The sequence below is a fragment of the Prionailurus viverrinus genome, unplaced genomic scaffold (genome assembly GCF_022837055.1).
Source record: "Prionailurus viverrinus isolate Anna unplaced genomic scaffold, UM_Priviv_1.0 scaffold_45, whole genome shotgun sequence".
In the NCBI taxonomy this organism is placed as follows: Eukaryota; Metazoa; Chordata; class Mammalia; order Carnivora; family Felidae; genus Prionailurus; species Prionailurus viverrinus.
The window spans coordinates 2930650-2953871 of NW_025927610.1; the positions used below are offsets into that span (position 1 = coordinate 2930650).

General features: G+C 57.6%; 1 protein-coding gene across 3 annotated transcripts in view; it reads left to right on the forward strand.

Annotated features, from left to right (window-relative positions):
- Positions 1 to 23222, forward strand: part of LETM1 (leucine zipper and EF-hand containing transmembrane protein 1) — a 40489-nt gene that overhangs the window by 12946 nt on the left and 4321 nt on the right. Inside the window, exons 4-12 of one of the 3 annotated variants that reach the window (XM_047847220.1) lie at positions 6580 to 6723; positions 7291 to 7428; positions 8107 to 8310; positions 15491 to 15610; positions 16898 to 17029; positions 17374 to 17517; positions 18073 to 18204; positions 21037 to 21171; positions 22146 to 22333. In XM_047847220.1, coding sequence (XP_047703176.1) covers positions 6580 to 6723; positions 7291 to 7428; positions 8107 to 8310; positions 15491 to 15610; positions 16898 to 17029; positions 17374 to 17517; positions 18073 to 18204; positions 21037 to 21171; positions 22146 to 22333 — 1337 coding nt within the window. Of the gene's footprint in view, positions 1 to 6579; positions 6724 to 7290; positions 7429 to 8106; positions 8311 to 15490; positions 15611 to 16897; positions 17030 to 17373; positions 17518 to 18069; positions 18205 to 21036; positions 21172 to 22145; positions 22334 to 23222 lie in introns of all 3 variants that reach the window. The other 2 variants (XM_047847219.1, XM_047847221.1) reach the window with 2 other exon arrangements.

A 23222-nucleotide genomic window follows, 5' to 3' on the forward strand; every position in this document is an offset into this window, starting at 1 on the left:
AAGTTCTCAGTGCCCTAGGGTTCTCCGAGGAAAGGTGCAGAAGGTTCCTCTGTGAGAAAACAAGGACTTGACTTTAACGCGACCTGGGGAGCTGGCCGTTCGGTGTGAGAGCTCCTCTGGCTTCTGATTTCATACGTGTTCTCAAGAACTTCTGGAGAACCTGGGTCGTGCTTGTTTGGCTGGCTGGGATTTCCCCTGGGATGCCACGTTAGAAGGGAGCAGATGGAGAATTGAAAGAAGGACAGTCGTATTGGAATTTCAGGATCATCCTGTTAGTGTCTGTCGGATGTTGATGACGAGGCGCGTTGTTGAGTTAATCACAATGTAATGCTTTATATCCCGGACTCCCGTGCGCTGCTCCCCTTCCCCGCGAGAGCTGTGTGCATTTGCTGCTTCCGTGAGGATGATGAGACTTCGTAAGAACAAAAACAAACGAGTGGGAGCAGATGAGCACGTCCCAGCGAGAGGTCCCAGTGAGAGGCCCCAGCGAGAGGCCCCAGCGAGAGCCCCAGGGAGAGGTCCCAGCGAGAGGCCCCAGGGAGAGGTCCCAGCGAGAGGTCCCAGCGAGAGGTCCCAGCGAGAGGCCCCAGGGAGAGGTCCCAGCAAGGCCCCAGCGAGAGGCCCCAGCGAGAGGTCCCAGCGAGGCCTCAGCGAGAGGTCCCAGCGAGAGGTCCCAGCGAGAGGCCCCAGCGAGAGGTCCCAGCGAGAGGTCCCAGCGAGGCCTCAGCGAGAGGCCCCAGCGAGAGGTCCCAGCGAGAGGCCCCAGTGAGAGGCCCCAGCGAGAGGTCCCAGCGAGAGGTCCCAGCGAGAGGTCCCAGCAAGGCCCCAGCAAGAGGTCCCAGCAAGAGGTCCCAGCGAGGCCTCAGCGAGAGGTCCCAGCGAGAGGTCCCAGTGAGAGGTCCCAGCGAGAGGCTCCAGCGAGAGGTCCCAGTGAGAGGCCCCAGTGAGAGGTCCCAGCAAGGCCCCAGCGAGAGGCCCCAGCGAGAGGTCCCAGCGAGGCCTCAGCGAGAGGTCCCAGTGAGAGGTCCCAGTGAGAGGTCCCAGGGAGAGGTCCCAGGGAGAGGTCCCCGTGTGCATATGGACTTGGCAGGGGTAGCACATGGGAGAGGCTTTGTGGGGCTGTGCTTTCTTCTCCTTGTTTCAGGGCCTTCCAGGTGATTTGAATTTGAACAAAATGTTGGCATATAGAAGAGTGAGTCTTACAATTAGGATATTTACAAAGGCAAGCGGTTGTAAAATAATTTGTAGGAGTTGTTTAAGTGGAAGATAGATTTGAAATGTGAATTTAACTCTTGCTGTTGTCGTGAAGCAGAATTCACCAAACGTTGGGTTGTTCCTCCCCCCCCCCCACCCAGGGAACGTGAGCTGGGTTTGGACCGCCGTGAGACAAGTTAGCTGTACCCCACTGGCGGGGCGTGGTTGCCATGGTGATCCTCAGTCCAGAGGAGGCGCAGTCCAGACACCTGGTGTATGTGCTTGGCCGAGGCTCCAATGGGGCGAAGGTGCCATCTGTGGGATTATGACTGGCCACCTCTGAGTCAGAATCCTACCCAGGCGGAATGATAGGACAGCACCACGGGGCCTCGATGGCCTCGGATGGCTGGTCCCCCGCCGGCCCTGCCGGCCGGCCCTGGTGCGTCAGGACCAGGGTTGGGTGCCGAGAGCCCCTCGTCCTGGGCAACAAGGCCACCCCTTTGCCTGTCATGCAGCGCACGTTCGTGGGGAACCTGGTGCTTTAAACCATACGTGGACGACCGGTTTCTGAGTGGTGGCTTCCCACATGGCACAGCAGCTCCTTCACTGCAATCAGCTGAAAGTCAGCCCTCCTTAAAAAAAAAAATGAAATGTGAATTTAAGGTCACAACTGTTGAATGCATGCTGATCATGTGAAACAGAGAATGACAGAAACGTCTGAGGATTGCTGTGGAATAGAAGTATTGGGAAAGTAGTTTTGTGTTCTGACCTTGGGCCCCGTGGACCTGCAGGGTTTGGAAGGGCTGTTTCTGTCCCCCAGATGCTCACAGCAGAGTCGGCGCACCCTGGAGATGCCTCTCGGTGGCAGTGTGAACGTTGCAGCAGGGAGGATGGAGAAGCAGGGCTGAGGTCTGGTCACGGCGTGCGTCTGTTGACAAGTGTCCGGCGGCCGTGCAGGCAGACTCTGGCCCGTTACCGGCCTGCGTTCGCGCTCAGTTAGCCGAGCGTTCCTTTAGGTGCCTCAGCACCGTGCGGGGGGGCTGCAGCCGGGGCCTGGTCGGCGCGCTCCCAGGGGCTCTGGGGAGCCGAGGGCGGGGGGCCTTCGGGAAGGGGCTCCTCCTCCCAGAGCTTTCCCACCACGTGCTTGCTTAAGCTGAAGCACGTCGGAGGGCTGATGCCTTCATCTGCAGCGACGCTCTTGGGACGGTTAAACCGCTCGCTGGTCCTCCTTCGACGCCAGGTATGTGGTTGGGAGTCACCGAGGCTTCTCCGAGGCCTCGCAGTGGGTGTTACGTCCTCAGAGGCTCTGGCTGCACCAGCCTGCTCTCATCTGGTCCTTGACCCCTCCTGTGGTCGAGCGAGCCTCGTGCTCCAGCAGATGTGGCAGCAGCCACAGCCTGGTAGCCGTGAGCACACTGGGCCCCCGGCCCTGGGCTTCGCTCCTCCCCACGAGGGGGAGCCAGGGCTCCTTGGAGGCGGAGCCCAGCAACAGCCGGGACAGCAGTGGTACAAGAGGAGGAGCCTGGGTCAGAAAGTAAAGAGAACACGGGCACCTCTGGGCGTGGCCGGTGTGGAATAAAACAGATTTCTTGTTTCATTTCTTTCAACAGTGTTGTGCAGTTTCTTTTTTTCTTAACGTTATTATAAATAGGTTTTTTTTGTTACAAAATAAACAACCTAAAATTTACCCTTTTAGCCATTTTTAGGTCTGTGCTTCTGCGGCACCGAGGACCTTCCCAGTGTCGTGAACGTCCCTACCACCCGTCTCCAGAACCCTGCCGTCTCCCCAAACTGAAACTCTGCCCCCGTTCCACACTCACTCTCCACCCCCTTCCGCCAGCCCGACACCCACCACCTCCCTTCTGTCTCCGTGATCTGACTCCCCTGGGGCCTCACGTAAGGGAGGTCACAGAGCGTCCGTCCCTTTGTAACTGGCTTACTGCACTTAGTCTGCTCAGAGTTCATCCGTGTGGTGGCAGGCGGCAGGCGGCAGGAGTCCTCTTTTGAGGCTGAGGCTGAATAGCACTCCATTGGGTGGATGGACCACACTTTCTCACCTGTCCATAAGTCACTGACACTGGGTTTCTTCCGTCTTTTGGCTCGTGTGGGTGAACAGAGCTTTTAAAATTTCAGTCTCCACGTGTTGATTGCTAGTACAGGTGACCCTTGAACAACACAAGTTCGAACCGTGTGGATCCATCTCTATGTGGGTTTATTTTATTTATTTATTTTTTTTTTCCCAACTTTTTTTTTTTTTTTTTTTTTTTTTGGGACAGAGAGAGACAGAGCATGAACGGGGGAGGGGCAGAGAGAGAGGGAGACACAGAATCGGAAACAGGCTCCAGGCTCCGAGCCATCAGCCCAGAGCCCGACGCGGGGCTCGAACTCACGGACCGCGAGATTGTGACCTGAGCTGAAGTCGGACGCTTAACCGACTGCGCCACCCAGGCGCCCCAATTTTTTATAAATATACGAACATGGAAAAAATATGAAAACGTGTACGCTACTATAAATGTACTTTCTCTTAAGATTTTCTTAACGTTTCCTTTTGTCTGGCCTTATTGAAAGAATGCAGCATATGATACCTACAACATACAAAGTGTGTGTTAATTGTTTACGTATTGCTAAGGATTCTCGTCAACAGTAGGCTGTTAGGCTTTTAGTAGTTAAGTTTTGGGGGGATGCAAATTTATGCGAGGCTTTTTGACTGTATGGGACAGTCAGTGCCCCTAACCCTGTATTGTTCAAGGATCAATTGTATATAGAAATACAACTAATTTTTACAAAGCTTTTTTAAATGTTTGTTTATTTTGAGAGAGGGGGGGAGAGAATCCCAAGCAGGCTCCGTGCTGTCTGTGGAGAGCCTGACGTAGGGCTCGAACTCACAGACTGTGAGATCATGACCCGAGCCAAAATCAAGAGTCGGACACTCAGCTGACTGGGCCACCCAGGTGCCCCCACGACTGATTTTCATATATTGATCTTATATCTTGCAGAGTCACCAAAGACGGTTGTTCTGGGATCTTTTTTGTTTCTTTGTTACTGTTTTTAAAGATTTTACTTTTTTTTTGCAAACATTTGTTTTCCCATTTTTGTGAACATTTGTAATCTTTTGTAAAGATTAACATTTTTTAAAAAAAACTCGTATTTTGAGAGAGAGAGAGAACGAGAGAACACGAGCAGGGGATGGGCAGAGAGAGGGAGACAGAGGATCCACAGTGGGCTCCGTGCTGACAGCAGAGAGCCTAATGCAGGGCTTGAATTCGTGAACCTCGATATCATGTCTGGGCCCCTAAACATTTTACTTTTAAGTGATCTCTACACCCAACGTGGGGCTCGGATTCACAATCCCTAGATCAAGACTCGTATGCTTCACCAGCTGAGCCAGCCAGGTGCCCCTCTGGTATCATTTTTGTAAATTCCATCAGAGTTTTTATCAGGAATGGATTTTGGGTTTTGTCAAACGCTTTTTCTGCATCTGTTTGGATGATCATACGGTTTCCTGCTGATTAAATGTTTGAGGTTGTAAAATGAGATTAAAAGGCGAGACCTGACTACGTGCAGTCTGCAAGAAACACCCCTCAAATGTGAAGACACAAATAGGGGCGTCGGGGTCGCTCAGCCAGTGGAGCCTGTGACTCTTGATCTTGGGATTGTGAGTTCGAGACCCACGTTGGGTGTAGAGATGGCCTAAAAATAAATCTTAAAAAAAAAAAAAAAAAGTAAAGGCACAAATAGATTCAAAGTGAAAAAATGGGGGAAAGTAAGTGCTGCTGACGGCAGTCGGAAGAAAGCTGACGTGGCCACCTTAACATCAGACTAAGGTGGTTTCGTAGCAAAGATGCCCAGGGATGAAGAAGGTCATCCTGGCATTTAACGTTTCGTAATGTCCAAGGGGTGCAGTCATCGAAAGGACATAACATGCCTAAGCATTTGTGTGTCTCATGGCGGAAGCCAGATGCCAAAGAATGTCTTCTACAGCCCTATGTGAGCAAACCGAGAGAAACAAATCGATTTACCGTTTTCCTGGGGCTGAGGGTTGAGATGGACTGCGGATGGACATAGGGCGCCCGATGGCATGATGACAGTGTGCTAAAGGTGGGTTTTGGTGATCGTTTCACAGGCTGTAAATTTACCAAGAATCATTGAGTTACACACTCACGGTGGGTGAGTGTCACGGAATGTAAATTAAACCTTGATAGAACTGCTGAAAAAAAATTAAGGAGGAATGTCAGAAAACACAGACACCAGCTTGAAGGGCCTCTTCTGGGACCATTTGAGCATAAAAGTAAAAATAGTGATAAATTGTAAACAAATGAAAAAGTACAGGAATCCGTGAGTCTGTTTTGACGACAGATAGAAAAGTGAATGGGCAAGGTTTGTACGTGGGAAGACAGGCTCGAGGTCGGGGTCCCTGTTCCATGACCCTTGGAGCAGAGACTGGTTTGGGAAGAGCTGGGTGAGTGCTGCCCAGGGAGAAGAGCCTCAGGTGTCTCCTCCACAGAGTGCCGGGGAGGGGACCCTCCGGCCGGGTGGTCACAGTGCGCACCACCGCGGGGCAGGTGGCTCCCAACTGCCGCGAAGGGCCGCCAGGATCTGGGGAGCGGCGCCCCGGCGGGAACATGCCACTTGACCGTTGTAAGTGTCAGAAGAGGCCAGAACAAAGCCGTTTCTAGGAATGACCTCGCTTTTCCGGAGACGTGTAGTTAACGACCGTGGAAATGCACACCTCGACCGGCACGAGCGTCCATCTCGGTTCCTGTGAGCCTAGGCAGCTTGGGGTCAAAGGTGTTGACTGAGTAGACTGAAGAGAAGGCTGCCTGGGGACCCAGCAGCGAGTGTCCGCTGAGTGTCACTCGGGGGCTTTCGATGCTTTCAACTTGTGAACGTGTTTACTGGTGTCAGCAGTAGTGGGTTCACGTCGAGGAAGCGTTGGGTTTTGGCCTAACTGTTGCTGTGTGGTCAGACCCTCTCGAGAAACAGCCGTGACACTCTCTCTGCGGGCTGTTTGGGGCGGACGGTGTGGCCACAGCCTCCCCTGGCGACCTCGGCCTGCCGCTCTCATCTGGCTGGCTTCCGAGTTCAGGGGGCAGCACGGTGTCTGCGTCAGGCTGTCTCCGCAGAGCGGGAACCCCGGTGGACGGGGCGAGAAGGGATGGGCGGTCCGCTCCCCACTCCGGCTTCCGCCCCTCCTAGCCTTTCTGAAGGCTGTCTTCCCGTGGTGTGGACGCTGGAGAAACAGATGCCTTTGGGAGCAGCGTGCCGGGCTGTCGGGACTTAGCGCCCTCGCCGACCCCCGTCGGGCTTGGGCTGCCGTCGCGCCGCTGACGGTCGTCGTGAGCGGTGTTGACGCCTCACCCCCTGCTCCCTTCCGCCTTTTCCCAGTTTCTCCGGATATGCGCTGACCTCTTTCGCCTGGTCCCCTTCCTGGTCTTTGTGGTGGTGCCGTTCATGGAGTTCCTGCTCCCTGTCGCCGTGAAGCTCTTCCCCAACATGTTGCCGTCCACGTTCGAGACCCAGTCCATCAAGGTGACGGGGCGTCGGGGCCGTGAGCTCATTTCAGAGCGAATTTGGACGTAGTTACAACGTCTGCGTTGTTTGTGACTGACGTTCAGATGGTCGATGGTTTTGAAGTTGTATGTTTTCTTCCTAATTGGGTCATGCTGTGCTGTGATTAGTAGACGGTGGGTTACAGAGTTGTTTTTCTTTAAATGTGTTTTAAAGCGCGGTTTCTGTAGCCCACTGTCCTTCAGGCCACGGGGAGAGGCCGCCCGTGGGCGGTGCGACCTGCGGAGGGCAGGGCCCATCTGCTGTCCCCGCAGTCACAGCGTTGTTTCACCCACGGCCCAACGGCCCACGAAGCTTCGAAGCTTCAGCGGCCGGTTCCTGCCCCGAGGGGCCCCACGACTATCTTCTCAGGCCCCGAACTGGAAGCGAAAGTCTGGGAAGGCACAGTCCCTGGGGGGAGCGCATGCCGCTCAGGAAAGTGCGGGAGGTGCCCGGCTGAGGGGTAAAGCGGACCCCGTGCTGGGTGGAAGCAGGCGGGGGCCGGGGTGCGGGCCAGGGGAGGGTAGCACCCCCTCTTTGACCTCACAGGAGGAGAGGCTGAAGAAGGAGCTGCGGGTCAAGCTGGAGCTGGCCAAGTTCCTCCAGGACACCATCGAGGAGATGGCCCTGAAGAACAAGGCAGCCAAGGGGAATGCCACCAAAGACTTCTCCGTGTTTTTCCAGAAGGTGCCGTGATGCTTCAGAGCCCTGGGGGCCTCAGCCCTCTGGTCCCGAGTGCCTGGTAGCGCCTCAGGGCCGCCCCGTCTTACGTAGGGGCACGCCTCCCGTCCCTCTTGTTCACTGCGGGATGCGGGATGCGGGATGCGGGATGCGGGACGCGGGAGTGGAGCCCCCAGGCGGCCGTGGGCTGGTGCCCTAGGGGGTTTAACCCTGCTCGGGGATGTTGGTTGGGCCTGCTGTCCTGAGCTTGCTGACATCAGAATTATTTGCCTGTGACTCCGTACTTTGCAGCAGCCCCAGGGGAGGCAGAGTTCAGTAGATTCGGAACTAAGACCCTGCCGTTGTGACGAGCTGGGGGGCCAGGCTGGGGGAGGAGGGGATGGGCCCCGAGGCTGCTCCACAGCCACAGCCACGGCTCTGCTGGCATGGGCGGGAAGGGTCCACGAGCGGGAGGGGGGCCGGAAGCTGCAGGGAGGCGTCACCCCGGGGGAGCCAGTGCAGGCTGGGCGCTTAGAGCCCTTGAGGGGCTGCTCCCCAGGAGGAGCCTGGTGACCAGGGAGATCCGAAGGGGGGTTGTGGATGGTCCAGGGCACTTCCAGCTGGGGCGTGTGGCCCGAGGCCGTGGGCGGTGCTGGGGAGCCCCCCCCCTCACCCAGTGGGTGGCTCGCTTGATTGTTCCCACAGATCCGAGAGACCGGTGAGAGACCCAGCAACGAGGAGATCCTGCGTTTTTCCAAGTTGTTCGAGGACGAGCTGACCCTGGACAACCTGACGCGACCGCAGCTGGTGGCCCTGTGCAAGCTGCTGGAGCTGCAGTCCATCGGCACCAACAACTTCCTGCGTTTCCAGCTCACCATGAGGCTGCGCTCCATCAAGGCCGACGACAAGGTGGGCCCCCGCACTCGCGACCACCCTCTCCAGGCACCTGGGGCTCCGCTGTCCTGACCGTAGGGGAGGCGGAGTCACCAGCGGTCCTGTCATTCCCAGATCGCAGCGGTGGGCACTTTGCGCCTCTGCCCACCGTGGCCTGCGTGCACACACCCAGCGTGCGCGTGCGTCTCCTGGAATGACGTTGGAACCGCACGGCCCTTACGGTCTGTCCCCTGGCGTGACATTAGGAGACCTGCCCGTGTCGCTAAGTATTTGTTGAAAAGGTGAATTTTAGTGGCTGCCTGATGTTTCATGGTGTGGACACGTCGTGACTTACTCACCGGTACTTTAGCTAACGTTTTGCCCGCCTAAGCCGCGCTGTGACAAACGTCTTTCGGCAGCTCTTTCTGCCCACGGGTCCTGTCCCCGTGCTTCAATAAAATCATCTTCTTGCACCAAAAAACAAAACAGAAGCCACGCTCTTTTGACACAGAGTTTTGTGACCGATCTTTGACGGTCTTCATGAGAAGAGTGACCTAGGATTGGGGCTCCTGAGGAGAAGGGCAGGAGGTCAAAAGCAACCACCTTGCTCCTAGGGCTGTGCTGACCGCGGTGTCCCCCCCACCGGGCCCACCCACAGCCCTGCGGCCACACCGCATGTGCCCTCCAGTGTTTCCGGGAAGAGCTGCCACACCTCTCCCTTGTCTCCAAGAGCTGCTGGCCCCGGAATCTGCGGCGTCTGCCGGCCGTACAGGCACCTCGGAGGTGTCCGGTCTGTGCTCCCGGCCACTTCTCTGTGTTCGCGAACGTGCTCGTCATAGTTCGTGTCTGACCACTCCAGTAGCTGTGGTCCGTGGGTCTTTTTGTCCGGTTTGCTTTCTCGGGCTGGTTTGCAGGGTCTCCTTCCTGGACCTAGACGTTGTCCGTGAGAAGTTTCCGAGGTTCCAGGCAGGGCCCGCCTGGGTCTGTCCCTCTAGAGAGGGGCCGCTCGGCCTGAGACCACTAACCACGGATCGGGGCCGGCCCTGCTGCCTCTGGCTTGCTCCCCTGACAGAGTGTGGGCTGCAGCTCCCCTGTGTCCCTTCCTCGCGGTGCCCCCTGCGGACCAGAGCCCAGGAGCCCCCCCCCCCGCTCTGTGCACGTTTCCTGCCCGGCTCCTCGCTTCCCTCTCCCCGGGCAGCAGCCTCTTGGCTCTGGCGGAGTGTCTCTGCCTCTGAGCAGGGGCCTTTGGCCTGGACTCTGAGCCTGCGCTACGCGTCGGCTACGCGTCGGCAAGTGTCGCTGGGTCCCCAGTGGCTCACACCCCCGTGGTTGCCCCGTCTTTCCCGGTCTGCATAATCTTGCTGTCCCCGAGCCCTGTTGTGCTAGCTTTCTGGTGCCTCCGAGCCTGTTTCTGTGTTCGTTTCAGCTGGTTTTTCTAGTAGCTCTCAGCAGGGGTGCCGATCTGGCAAAAACCGGCTCCTGGCCGTAGCTGGAAGTGGCAGGCCATCACTGCGGGTTTGTAGGGTTGAAAGGAAGTCCTTCCTCCACTGTGTACGCATTGCGTCTCGGAAGGCGCTCGGGACACCCACTCTGTGGGCGTGAGGGGGGCTGGCACGGGCAGTCCTCGGGGGGGCCACCTCACTCCCCGGGAGCCTGCGTGTGGCTGCCCCCACCTCAGGAGAGGCAGCTAGGGGCAGGTGGCCCCGGCTGGAGTCCTGGCCACTCCCTTGCTTTGTGACCTTGGACGAATCACGGCTCAGTGCCTCAGAGCCCTCTGAAACAGAACAGCCTGCACTGTCAGGAAGGTGGCCTGGGCCTCCGCTGTCCTGGACGTGAAGTAAAAACCAAATACAAGAAGTCTCTGAGAAGTGGGGAGAAGACGACCCTGGGACCCCAGGACCAACCAGGTGGGTCTTCACGCCCTGGTGCTGAAGGAGCGGCCGCTGAGGCTTGCTGATGAGTGCGGACTCTGGAAGCCCTGACGGGCAGGGCTCTTAACCAATAGGGTTGTAAGTTCGAGCCCCACGTTGGGTAGAGAGATTATTTAAAACACACACAAAAACAACCCTGAGAAAAGCCTGCTCCCTCTGGCCAGAGGACAGGAAAGGGGCTCTCCAGGGGCGCCTGGGAGGCTCAGTTGGCTAAGCGTCCGACTCTTGATTTTGGCTCAGCTCATGATGTCACGGTTGGTGAGGTCTCTCTCCCTCTCTCTGCCCCTTCCCCGCTCGCGCTTTCGCTCTCAAAATAAGTAGATAAACTTTTTTTTTTTTTTTTTTTTTAACGAAAGGGACTGCCTAGCAGGACAGAAGGCTTCAGACAGTAACGCTCTACTCCAGCCAGACACTGGAGGAAGTAGTCCCCCTACGGCAGGCGCCGGTGGGTGAGGGCTGAGACCTCCACCCTCTTCAGGATGTCACAACTGGGGTGGCATCAGGGAAAGCTGACGAGGCTGCTCCTTCCTCCCCGGCGGGTGGTAACGAGCTGCCGCTCCGGCCCCCGGGGCACAGTGTCCATAGGGACCAGCAGGGGGCCTGGCAGTTCCAAGACCTTCCCTGCACACCCCCCCCCCCCCGTTTGGATGGGGCGTCCAGAGGCCAGGTGGGGCCAGCCTGCCCCTGGCAGCCCCGGAGGCGCGTGGAGGGCTCCCCGCTACCCTGGCTTCTCCTCTGGGGCTTGGCGGAGGCTGAATGGGGAGCCTGGCAGCAACGAGGCAGCCCCCTAGTTGTTCCAAACTACCACGGGTGTAATTTGTGGGTGTAACCGAGAGGGGGCACAGACAGATCAGCCATCAAAGGGAGCTTGTGACTCACGTTTGCGCTAGAAGCGGGTGCAGCCCCTGCTCAGGACTACATGAGACGCTGATGCCCCTGGGGACCAGGAAGCGGGAGCAAGGGAGGACGTGGAACTTGGCCTTTATTACTAGTGTGGTCAGAGTGGCCAGCTGCAGTAAGTGATACGCCGGGCTTAGGCTTTGTGTTCGGAGGGCTTGAGACAGGATTCTCACGTCCCCGTGAGAGGAGCCAAGCAGTGGGGCCCGCCCGGAGACCAGAGGTGAGGAAGCACACAGCAGGCCCAAAGTAGCCGCGTGTGGCGCCTCACCGGGCAGCTAGGGAGTGAGCTGCGTGGAGACACAGCCTCCCAGGAGAAGAGAGGAGGAGACGGGCCCCTGGGGGGCTCAGTCGCTTGGATATCAGGTCTTGATTTCAGCTCAGGTCATGATCTCACAATTGGTGAGATCGAGCCCCAGGTCAACTCCACGCTGTGAGCACGGAGGATGCTTGGGATTCTCTCTCTCCCTCCCTGTCTCTGCCCCTCCCCTGCTTGTGCTGTCTCCCTCTAAATACATAAGTAAGCATTAAAAAAGAGGAGGAAGAAAAATCAAATGGACATTTAGAACTGAAAAAGACAATCCAAAATAAAAAGCTCAGTGGATGAAAGGAGAGGACAGAAGACAGCATCAGTGAACTTTTAAGATAAACTATAGAAATTGCCTGTTGGGGGCACTGGCTGGCTCAGTTGGAGGAGCGTGCCACTTTTTTTTTTTTTTAGTGTTTTATTTATTTTTGAGAGAGAGGGAGACAGAGTGTGAGTGGGGAAGGGGCAGAGAGAGAGGGAGACACAGACTCTGAAGCAGGCTTCAGGCTCTGAGCCGTCAGCACAGAGCCCGAGGCAGGGCTTGAACTCATGAACTGTGAGATCACGACCTGAACTGAAGTCAGACACTTAACTGACTGAGCCACTCAGGTGCCCCAAGGAGTGTGCGACTCTTGATCTGACGTTGTGAGTTCAAGCCCCACGTGGGGTATAGAGATCACTTAAATAAATAAAAAACTTTAAAAAATCACCCATTTGAACATCTGAGGAAACAGTTAAAAAACAAGCAGGGTTTCAGCCACCTGTGGGACTAGAGGAAAGCATCTAATGTACTCGTCATCAGAGTTCTGGAAAGAGGGGAGGGAGGCTAGAGCTGGGAAGGTGCTTGAACTCCTGAACCCTTTCCACATTCAGTAAAAGACCTAAGTCAACACATTTTATTTGTATTTGTTTTTTAAAGCTTATTTATTTTGTGAGAGAGAGCATGCACGCATGCATGAGTGTGTGAGCAGGATAAGGACAGAGAGGGAGAGAGAATTCCAGGCAGTCTCCGTGCTGTCATTGCAGAGCCCGACACAGGGCTCAGACTCACAAACTGAGAGACTGTGACCTGAGCTGAAATCGAGAGTAGGATGCATAACCGACTGAGCCACCCGGGCGCCCCTGAAGTCAACACATTTTATTTTTTTTTATTTAAAAAAAAAAATTTTTTTTTTTAACATTTATTTATTTTTGAGACGGAGAGAGACAGAGCATGAATGGGGGAGGGTCAGAGAGAGGGAGAGACAGAATCTGAAACAGGCTCCGGGCTCTGAGCCGTCAGCCCAGAGCCCGACGCGGGGCTCGAACTCACGGACCGCGAGATCGTGACCTGAGCTGAAGTCGGCCGCTTAACCGACTGAGCCACCCAGGCGCCCCTGAAGTCAACACATTTTATTTTTTTTTATTTTTTTTTTTTAATTTTTTTTTTTTAACATTTATTTATTTTTGAGACAGAGAGAGACAGAGCATGAACGGGGGAGGGGCAGAGAGAGAGGGAGACACAGACTCGGAAACAGGCTCCCAGCTCCCAGCTGTCAGCACAGAGCCCGACGCGGGCCCGAACTCACGGACCGCGAGATCGTGACCTGAGCTGAAGTCGGCCGCTTAACCGACTGAGCCACCCGGGCGCCCCTGAAGTCAACACATTTTAGAAGCTGGGTGAACCTCAGGCAGGACCAACCCAAAGAAATCCACATGAAGACCCATCACCGTGACACTAAGCGGCGCCGAGGACTAATCGTGACGGCAGTGAGCGACACCGGCGTCTGGCACAGGGAGGGTGACTCCAGGGACAGCAAGCTGCTTATCAGAAACTGTGGCAGCCAGGAGGAGGGAACAGTATTTTTCACATACTGGAAAAAACCTGTCAGCTCAGAATCCTGTATCCAGCGAATATGCTCTGAAAAAGAGGGGAGAATCAAGACCTTCTCAGGAGAAGGAAACAGAACGGCCAGCAGCACGTCTGCCCCGCGAGGACCTGGAGGAGGGTCTCTAAACAGGAAGTAATCAACCCTTGAACAACGTGGGGCTTAGGACGCTGGGCCCTGCGCTCGCCCGGCACGGTCCCGGCACAGTAGAACTTTCCTTCACGCGGGAGGGAGATAGGGTTACAGCGTATAAGTTAACACAGCTGCAGTCACACCGCGTGGCAAAATAAATCGTCTAGAAGGCAGCAAAAGTCCGTGGTGAGTGTGTATAAAAAGGCAGTGTTTACAGTTGCACTTGCTACAGGATTCTTGGCTCTGTGGTGTTTCAAGTCGAGTTCTTAGAAAGAAACAAAATGCCCAAGATTAAAGGGAAAAGTACCCAAACCACGTGGATTTGACTCCATTAAACACGCAGAGCAGAGGGAGCGTCCTGTTCTCTGTTGCCCCACGGTGGGCCGGCAGGTGGCGCAGCCCCGCCCTCCGTGCAGGACGTTGGGCTCCCCAGAAACTTAACTGCCGATGGCCTACTGTTGACCTGAAGCCTCTCCGAGAACATAAACGGTTCGTTAGTCCCTATTTTGTGGGTTACGTGTATCGTATGCGGTGTCTGTGTAATCAAGTAAGCTGGGGAAAAGAAAACGGACGCTTACGGCACCGCTGTGTCGAGGGACACCTGTGCATAAGCGGACCTGTGGACAGTTTAAGCCCGTGTTGTTCAAAGACCTCTGGAACACGAGGTAGAAAGAAGGTGGTCAGCAACATATGCGTAAACCCAATAGGCTTTCCTTCTCGTTTGCCTTCTAAAGTCCGTGTGACAGTTGAGACAGAAGCGACAGTGCCGTGTGGGGTTGGAAGGAAGAGACATTAGGACGAGCTTAGAGTAGGAGAGGGCTGAGGGGCGTCCGGGGGTGAGGGTTCCACATTTCGCTTGGACCCGAACAAGGACGCGGAGGGCGTGCGTCCATCGGTAACACCCAGAGCGACCACCGAAAACGCCATGTGAGGAGGTAGACTCGGAAGGCGCCGTGGAATTCGTGTTTCCCACAGGAAGATGGGGACGGGGGGAAAAACGAGGTTTTCCATTACAAGCCCACAGCGGAAACAGCCCAGCTGTCGTGCGGTGGGAGAAGGTCAACCCGGATGGTCCTACCGTGCAGAGCTAGTTAGCACCCGAAAGAGAAGCCGTGGTTAACGTGCTCCACAGCCTGCAGGAGTCTTCCAGGAATCCCCAGCAGCGTGTGCGTGCATGCGTGCGACCCCACCCGCGCAACATGCCTGACACACAGACGCGCGCGTGAAGGCTGGATTAGCGGTCGGATTCGTGGTCGCCACGGGTTCAGGAGGTGCCGGTGTGTCTGTGAAAGGACAAGAAGGGTTTTCTGCCACGACCGGCTTGGTGTCCTGCCGTCATTCTGGGTATGGTTTTGTCACTATGGTTCGTGAGACGCTGCCGCTGGGAGAAACCCTGTCACACCTGCGTGTTGATCTCCAGTCAGCCCGGGATGAGAAGCTTCCTTTGGAAAAGGGAAGCGATGGACCCGTCTGCCTCCCGGGGTCGTCGTGAGGTTGAGTGGGGCCGAATGAGGTGGCGGGTGCACCCCTGCGTGGCATCGACCTGGGGCCACTCTGGTTCTTTCTTCTGTCCCCTCCCCTGCCACCCCTGCACCGTCTCCGCGACATTCTGTGTCTTCCGTCTCCGGGACTCTGGTTTATTTTTCTCCCTTGCGTCACCGTAGTCTCAGGCTGAGGAGGAGGGAGGGGGCTCTGGCTGCGGTCAGGCTCGCCCCGCTCTCCCTCCTTCCTCCTCTGTCCTGAGGATCCTGAGAACCCGTGGTGGGGTGGGGAGGACAGCCGGGGTGTTCACAAAGAGGCGGCGGAAGAGGAAGGGGGCGCTGAGAGCGAGGAGCCGGGCCTGGGCAGAGGCCGGATCGGTCCTGGCCACCGTGCGCTTCCCCGAGGCCCCCACCCCCCACCGGACAGCCTGGTCACTCCGGACCCGGAGCGGAGGCCTCAGTGGTGGCGATTCGTCCTGCGCTTGGTGAGGCACATCAGGGAAGCGTCTGGCATTTAGACGCTGGGTTCCAAGCGTGTCACATAAGCACCACCACCTCTGATGACCTTTCCGTGTGTAGTTTGTCGGCTTTCTCTTGTAGCTAATCGCCGAGGAAGGGGTGGACAGCCTGAACGTCAAGGAATTGCAGTCAGCGTGTCGGGCACGAGGCATGCGGGCCCTTGGAGTCACAGAGGATCGTCTGAGGGAGCAGCTGAAGCAGGTGCGTGGTTGAGGGGCTTTCCCTTCTGTCGGGCCAGCGTCGATGGTCTTGTTGTGCCAAGACCTCCCCGGGATCCGGTGGTGTCAGCCCCCCCCCCCCCCCCCCCCCCCGCCACTGGCTGGGGGTCCGGACGAGGGTGTGGTGACCCTGTCACGTGCCATGTGTTCACGGCTCTGAATGTTGCCTGGTTTTTCTCCCCTGCTCTTGGTCGATAACGGCCTTACTGTCCCCTCCTGGTCATCTGTGGACAGATGAGGACGAGGTTAACTTCCCTTGAAATTTCAGTCGGCCTCTTAACTGAGGCCAGAGACCTCTGGGTAAATAGGCCCGGGCCAGCCCACCCCAGGGGCCTCTCTCGGCTGTCTTGACACCTCTGGCAGCCCGGAGGGCCCTTGATCGGGACCCAGAGGCCAGCTCTGCAGCTGGCCTCAGGTTGAGTGGGAGGCGACATTCCGCGTTCACAGCGATTCAGCTGTCGCGTCCGAAGACGTATGGCGTGTCTGGTGCCGGCCGGCACCCTCCTTGGCGGTTCCCCTCCGCGTGTAGACGGATATATGTCGGTACCCGCTTCTCCTTTGGCACAAGCGGTGTTTGTTATGTGGCCCCCAGACGGAGCCTTCTCTGGAGGGTGAGTCTCCCCGTGTCTTCCCCCACGCGTGCCTGGGATTGTGTCCAGTCTTCTCTGAGCACGCTCAGGACACGTGTGAGTGTGGGCGCTGCCCCACGGCGCTGTCGGGGATCCGAGTGTTTGTGCGTCTTCCTTCTTGTCCCACCTCCCGTCCTGCGTCCAGATAGTGTCCACACATGTTCATGGGCTTCCTTGTCACTTTGAAGGTCGTCTTTGTATCGCGAAACAGCCGTAAGCAGTGCGGGCGCTCGGCAGGCATGCGGGGCCCTGAAGGCCTCATGAGGCCACGGGTGCTACCATTGTGGTTCATTTTTTTTTTTTTTTTTTTTTACGTGACTTCTAAGTGAAGAGCTTCGGTAACAGAGTCTGGGCGTCTCGCTCAGTTTCTTCTGAGCCCGGCCGCCATGCCGTGTGGCATCTCGTGCTTGACTCCCTGAGGGCGGGCGGCAGGTCGTAAGAGGCAGCGGTAGGTGGGCGTGGTGGAACTTGAGGACTCCCGTTCTTGGGAGAACTTCCTTCGGCGACTCGGTGCGCCCATCCACTCGAGTCCTCCCCCCCCATCAAACCAGAACAGAGAGGACCGTTCCAGGGTCCGGGTCCCGGGTTAGGCAGACGGGGCGCGGCCAGTGGGTGAGTCTGTCTCGAACCCCCGATTGCAGTGGCTGGAGCTGCACCTTCATCAGGAGATCCCCACGTCCCTGCTCATCCTGTCCCGGGCCATGTACCTCCCCGACACCCTCTCGCCCGCCGACCAGCTCAAGTCCACGCTGCAGACGCTCCCGGAGATCGTGGTGCGTACTGCCTTCTGCGGCTCACTCTGGAAGGGGCCCTCTCGCTTCTGGGGGGAGCAGCTGCAGAAGAGGCCCCCTCCTCGGCCAGGGCAGCCCTTGGATCCACCCTCCCTGCTTCTCTCTCGTCTCATCTTTTCTCTGAACGTCGAGGACTCCGGTGGTGTGTGCAGAGGGTGACCCTTGGCCGCCTTTGGCCTTTGCCCGCCCCTGGGGTCCCCGCGGTGTGATCCATTCCCCTCGGAAGCCCGGACGGCGGCCCCTCTCAGAAACACAGGCTGGGGGCAGGGTGCTGTGTGAGCCTCTCCGGCATCCCCCCCCCCCTCACAGGTGTCCCCTCTCTGAAGGCGAAAGAAGCACAGGTGAAGGCGGCCGAGGTGGAGGGCGAGCAGGTGGACAACAAGGCGAAGCTGGAGGCCACCCTGCAGGAGGAGGAGGCCATCCGGCAGGAGCACCGGGAGAAGGAGCTGCGCAGACTCTCAGAGGCGGCGGTGAGCGGCCAGCAGGGCCCCTGGACCTGCCCGGAGAGGGGGCTGCGTGGAGCGGGGCACAGGCCGACGGTGGTCTTCGGCCTTCCCGGAGACTGCTGGTGAACCGGGTCCGGGTCCCTACGGTCCGCCTTCTTTGTCCTTCCCGGGGCCATCGGGTGGCACAGCGGACGCAGGGGTGCTCGGGGCGGGGGGCTGCGGCTCTGAAGTGGGGGCAGGACCTGGCCGGCAGGTCACGTGGCCCTTGAGGTGTCTCCTCTGGAAGGTGTGGGCAGCTTCCCAGAGCTGTCAGGGCAGGGCCGAGGATGGAATACAGGGGCCTTGGTTGACCTGGGAAACGCCAGCGCCCAGCCCCCCAGGGCCGCGTCACTGCACCTGTTGGGGTCCCGCCGTGAAGCCCACAGAAGGCGCGTCACCTGCTGCTGGTTGACAGGTTCTTACAGCGCCCGCCAGCTCGGAGCAGTCCTGTCGAAAGCGCGCCCCTAGCCTGGGCCGGTGTGGACGCCTCGGGACGGCGGCCAGAGGCACTGAGCTGGCAGTGGTCTTGCATTTCAGAAGGAAGCAGAGCCGGACGTGACGGCAGAGGCCGTCCCTGGGAGGCCTGTGGCCGAGCTGCAGCCAGAAGTGTCTGAGGTGACTCTGCCGTCAGAGGCCCTGAAGGACCCCGCCCCCGTCCTGGAAGGCTCAAAGGTAACCGCGCACGCGCCCCCTCCCCTCCCCCCCCAGGGGTGGAGGCTGTGTTGGAGCTCAACCGGAGGGTGAAGGGGGGCTGGCTTGTGCAGCAGGGGCTCCTGAGGAGACGGGGCCACGGGGGTCACGGCCTGGCTTTGGACAATAGTAAGTAGCTGTGGGGCGAGGAGGTGAGGCCGCAGGTTGGCGATGTTTCTGGGAGGCCCAGTGTGGTGTGAGAAGAGCCAGCTGGGCTCCAGGCTTTGGGCCTGAGCACCTGGAAGGTCGAGGCATCCATTACTTAGCACCCCCTCCTCCCAGCCCTCTGTACCCCGAGTGTCAGGGCCCCCCATGCCTGGAGGCAGGTCCACAGGCCCTTTTATTGGCTGGGCTGTGCAGTGGGAAGGCCTGCCCGCTGTCACCTGCCCCATCCCCTCCCCTGCCCCGGTCTGATGTGCTGTGCATCCTAGGGGTTCTTCTCAAGGTGGCCTCACTGTCCTGCCTGTAGCCCCCTCCCCTTGTGGGACGCCTTCTGTCTTGATCTCCCAGGAGTCAGGTAGACAGATGGCGGAGGAGGAGTGAGGCCCGGGCAGCAGATCCATGTTGGGGGATTTCAAGCAGCGTCCCGGGTGGCCTCCAGGTCCAGAGGTCAGAAGAGACGGGGCTATGGAGGCCCCGCTTCTGCGGTCCGACACGTTGACGCCTGGGTAGAGGGGGCTGCGTCCAGGGGAGGGTGGGCCTTGTCAGGAGTATTGAGGGTCTGGTGGGGGAGGCCTGAAGACTGACTCCAAATGGGTAGGGGGAGGTGGTCTGTGGCCTTGGCAGGAGCAGTTTGGAGCAGAGGTGGCAGGAAAGGCCCCCTGGGGTGTCTCAGCCTTCTCCAGGCCTGGGGGGCGGGGGGCGCTGGAGCAGGTGGCAGGGAGGCCTGGGGCTCGGGGCAGACCTCTGCTGGGGGGTGGGGACAGTGGTGGGGAGGGAGGCCAAGGCCATCCTGGGACACGACCTAGGAGAGAGATGGAAGCAGACCTGTGGCGGTATTGGCACATCGGGTGGGGGACAGGGGCGGGGAGAGAGGGTCCCAAGAACTTGGCCAAGCTGCCCTCAAAGGGTGACCCGGGGAAGGGTCAGGGCCAGGGCCCGAGGTGTCAGGGTTGTTTTTAAGGTGGGGCAAGGCTGGGATGTGGACAGCTGAGCAGAGATGGAACCCGGCTGGGCCCACGTGGTTCAGGAGGAAGGAGGCACCTGTCATTAAGTCCAGTGGGTGTGTCCAGCTGTCTTCACGGAAGCGGATGCACCCCACTTCCAGCGGATTAAAGACCTAAGTGTGAAAAGACGTTTCGGAGTCTCAGGAGAACTAGGGCTTAACAAGGATTTCTTAGCAAGAAGCACAAGCCTTTAAAAAAATTAAGTGAAGGACCTTTCTTCCCCAGAAAGATGCCGCAAAGAGTGGGTGGAACAGGTGGCTTGTCCCCTCTTGCGGTGCGGCCTTGTAGGTTTTAGCGGCGCTGGCTGTCTGCGGGGCCCGACGGAGAACGCTCACAGCTCTCCCTCAGCGCAGAAGTCGAGCTTGCGCCGAAAGCCTTTCCACGGAGAAACCCAGGCCCACGTGGCTTCACAGGCGAGGAGGCTCCTGTGAGTCCAAACGTGTAGGGAAGGGAAGGGGTCCCACACAGACTGCTCACAGAAAGCGAAGGGGGGTCTTTTCCTCGCTCACTGCGGCGAGCATCGGCAGCATCAGCCAACACCAGGTCCGCAGGAGGAGCCTTCGGAACCGCGTCCTTCGTGAGCACGGTGTGAAAGTTGGCAGCAGACTTGCAGCGGGTCCCTTGCATCTGTTCTGTGAAAAGGATAACCGTGGTCTCGGGGGGCTTGTCCGGGAACACGGCACAGTGGCAACACGCTGAGGGGAAAAGCCACAGACGACCATCTCTGTAAATACGGAAGTACTTCACAGAATCCAGCATCTTCCTGATTAAAAACACACTTCTCAGCCAGTGGAGGGGAACCGTCTCACCCCAGTGAGGACATCTGTAGAGGTGCCGCGGCTGGCATGGCCCCTGGCGAGGGCACCCACTTTTGCTACGCACCGTGCAGAGGTTGTGGCCAGGACACCTAGGCAAGAAAAAAGAAAACCACTCCGTCAAAAGGAAGCAATGAAACTGCCTGTTCACAGACGGTGTGGGCAGCTACAAATCAGCTGTGTCCTGTGTACTGGTGATGAGCAGTGGGGTCGAAATTTCAAAAAGTGTATCATTTCCAGCCCCTAAAGTGAACTACTAGGGAGAAATTTGACCTGTACATTGAATGCTGTGAAGTGCTGAGATTGATTACCTAAAACAGATTTCTTGCGCTCATAGATGCGTGCGAGGTGTTAGTTCTCCGACCGATGTACAGATTCAGAACCATCAAAATCCCAGTAGGCTTTTTGTTGACACAGACGGACGTCTTCTAAGACGTCTGTGGAAGCTCAAAGGAGCTACAATATAAACCAGTGGGTGAGCGCGTTGGGTAGGTGCTCCGGATGGGATACTGTTCAGCACTTGAAAGGCGTGAGACAACGCGGGGTCTCCCACTCAGAAGGCGAGCGAGGGCGCGTGTGCAGGAGCTCGCTCTCCGGGACCTGCTCAGTGTGTGACCCCCGAGGTTTTGGGGCGGCCGATGGTTTCCTGAGTGCGCGTGCACGTCAGATCCACGCTCGGGGCGCGCCCGGGCACCGTGGGCAGTGAGCACGGGCACTGCGCGTCTCTGCTGGCCTCTGCCCACCGCGGTGGGAGCAGACTCTCCGGCGGGGTGGAGGGGGAAGGGCTTTCCTTCAACCGGGTTTTCCCTGGTGTGCCCTTGTTTTCTCCACAGGAAGAGGAAATAACGAAAGAGGAAATCGACATCATCAGCAATGCCTGCTCGAAGCTGAAAGAGCAGAAGTCGTCCCTGACCAAGGAGAAGGAGGAGCTGGAGCTGCTGAAGGAAGACGTGCAGGACTACAGCGAGGTGGGCGGGGCCGCCAGGTGGGGGGGGCATCGGGTGAGGGGGTGCCAGGTGGGCGGGGCCGCCAGGTGAGGGGGTGGGGGCCGCTCCACAGACCTGGACGGGGAAAGAAATCCCAGGGGTGCTCAGTACCCCTTCTGCTCAACGACTGGTGAACGGCACCTGCTCTAGTCCTGCGGTGCTGGCCGTCCACCCTCCTCGTCCACAGGGGCCTGCCCCTTGTGGTTTCTAAAGGCACGTGAGGGATGGGATAAAAATAAAAAGCCTGGACGTTTGATAAAGGAAATCCTAGTTTCATTCACATTTCCCGGAAAGAGATTTCTCTGTTACGTACGCTGTGTGTGTGTGTGTGTGTGTGTGTGTGTGTGTGTGTGTGTGTTTCTAAGGAAAACGTGTTTGTTGGTTTTCTAAATATTACTTTCTAATCTGCTTTCAAAGAGCTGTTTTGGGGCACCTGGCTGGCTCAGTTGGTGGAGTGTGCAACTCTTGATCTCGGGGTCGTGAGTTCTAGCCCTACATTGGGTGTAGAGCCTACTTTGTAAAAAGGTGTAAAAGACCTGTGTTTTCACAGACGTACTCGGAAGAGACGGTTCCTCGTCTCTAGCCCCGTTTTCCATCCTCCCTGTAATGCTTGCTCACAGGGAAAATCCTGACTCAGGGTTTAAGAAGACATTTCTTGTTCTTTAATTCTTTCAACCATTTATTTATTGTCTTAAAAGAAACATGAAGAAAGCTGAGACTCAAATAGATTCCATTCTTTGCTACAGAAACAGTATTTGGGTTTACAGAACCAAGCTAATAAGACTTTGCAGCTTTCCGTGGCTGGAATTGGTGGGTTTCTGTTTTGTTAATGACCTGGAACTTTTTATCTTTGTGATGCCACTTTGGGTTAATTTAATTGTTACAAGATAAAGTTAATTGTAAGATTCTTTTTTTTTTTTTTGAGACAATCTTTTATCGCTAAATCATTTCATTAGGACTTGCAAGAGATCAAGGAACTTTCAAAGGCGGGCACAGAGGTCTGTGTGGAGGAGTCTAAGGCCAGCAAGAGGCTGACGCGGAGAGTGCAGCAGATGATCGGGCAGATAGACGGCCTGCTGGCACAGCTGGAGGCGGACCAGACGGCCGGCAAACTGGGCACGGCTGCCGCCAGCCCGCCTGCAGGGTGAGTGTGCCTCAGGTGCCGGCCCAGGGGAGCCCAGGGCCTTTCTGGCCTTGGAGTGTTTCTCTGCCGTGGTGCCAGCCCCTGACCTTTGACCCAGTGGTTCCAGCCAGAAGCCCAGCCACATCTTTTCAGTGTCCACTTCTCAGTGATTGTTTTACTGAAGGAACTCTCAGGGTGGCCTCTTCTGCACACACACACGTGTATGCACACACACGCACACCTTGGCCACTGTCAGGACCACAGCCGTGGCCTGGCTCCTCTCCCCCTGGCCACCGTAGTGCACACCTCTCTCTCTCCAGGCTTCTTATCAAGCTGGTCCTTCCAGAATGTACGTAGGGTTACAGCTCCCCTGGGAACCCCCAGCCTCTCCTCCCCCTCCGGCCACAGCTACGCTTAGTTCCTGTTCTCCCAGATTCCCGGTGCTCTCCTGCCGCCTCCCTCTTTCCGAGCCCTCCACACACAGGCGCTCGGTGATGGCCCCCACTCTGGAGGTCACTGTGTGCCAAGGAAACGACTCTGCCGGGTGGTAGCGGCTGACACTCGATGCTCCCGTGGGCTGGGCACTGCGCTCTGAGCGCCCACGCCTCTGAGGGGCGGGTGGGCTGGCTGCAGAGGTCCTGCTGTCCTCAGGTTGGGGGGCCTTCACCCCCAGGACAAGGTCAGTGTCCCTTCCCGGGGTGACCTACTGTGCAGGGTGGGCCCACTCTGACCACGGCACGGGCAGGCCTGAGGGACCTGGTCCTAGTAACCACGGGACTCCCCGTCCCCATCTTCAGTGGAGAGGCGGGGCTCACCGGGGGACTGCACACACAGGGAGACCTTGGACTGACTGATGGTCTCTGGTTTTGTGTCCGAGTTGGCCGGGCGTTCCCAAATGCAGGGGCGAGGG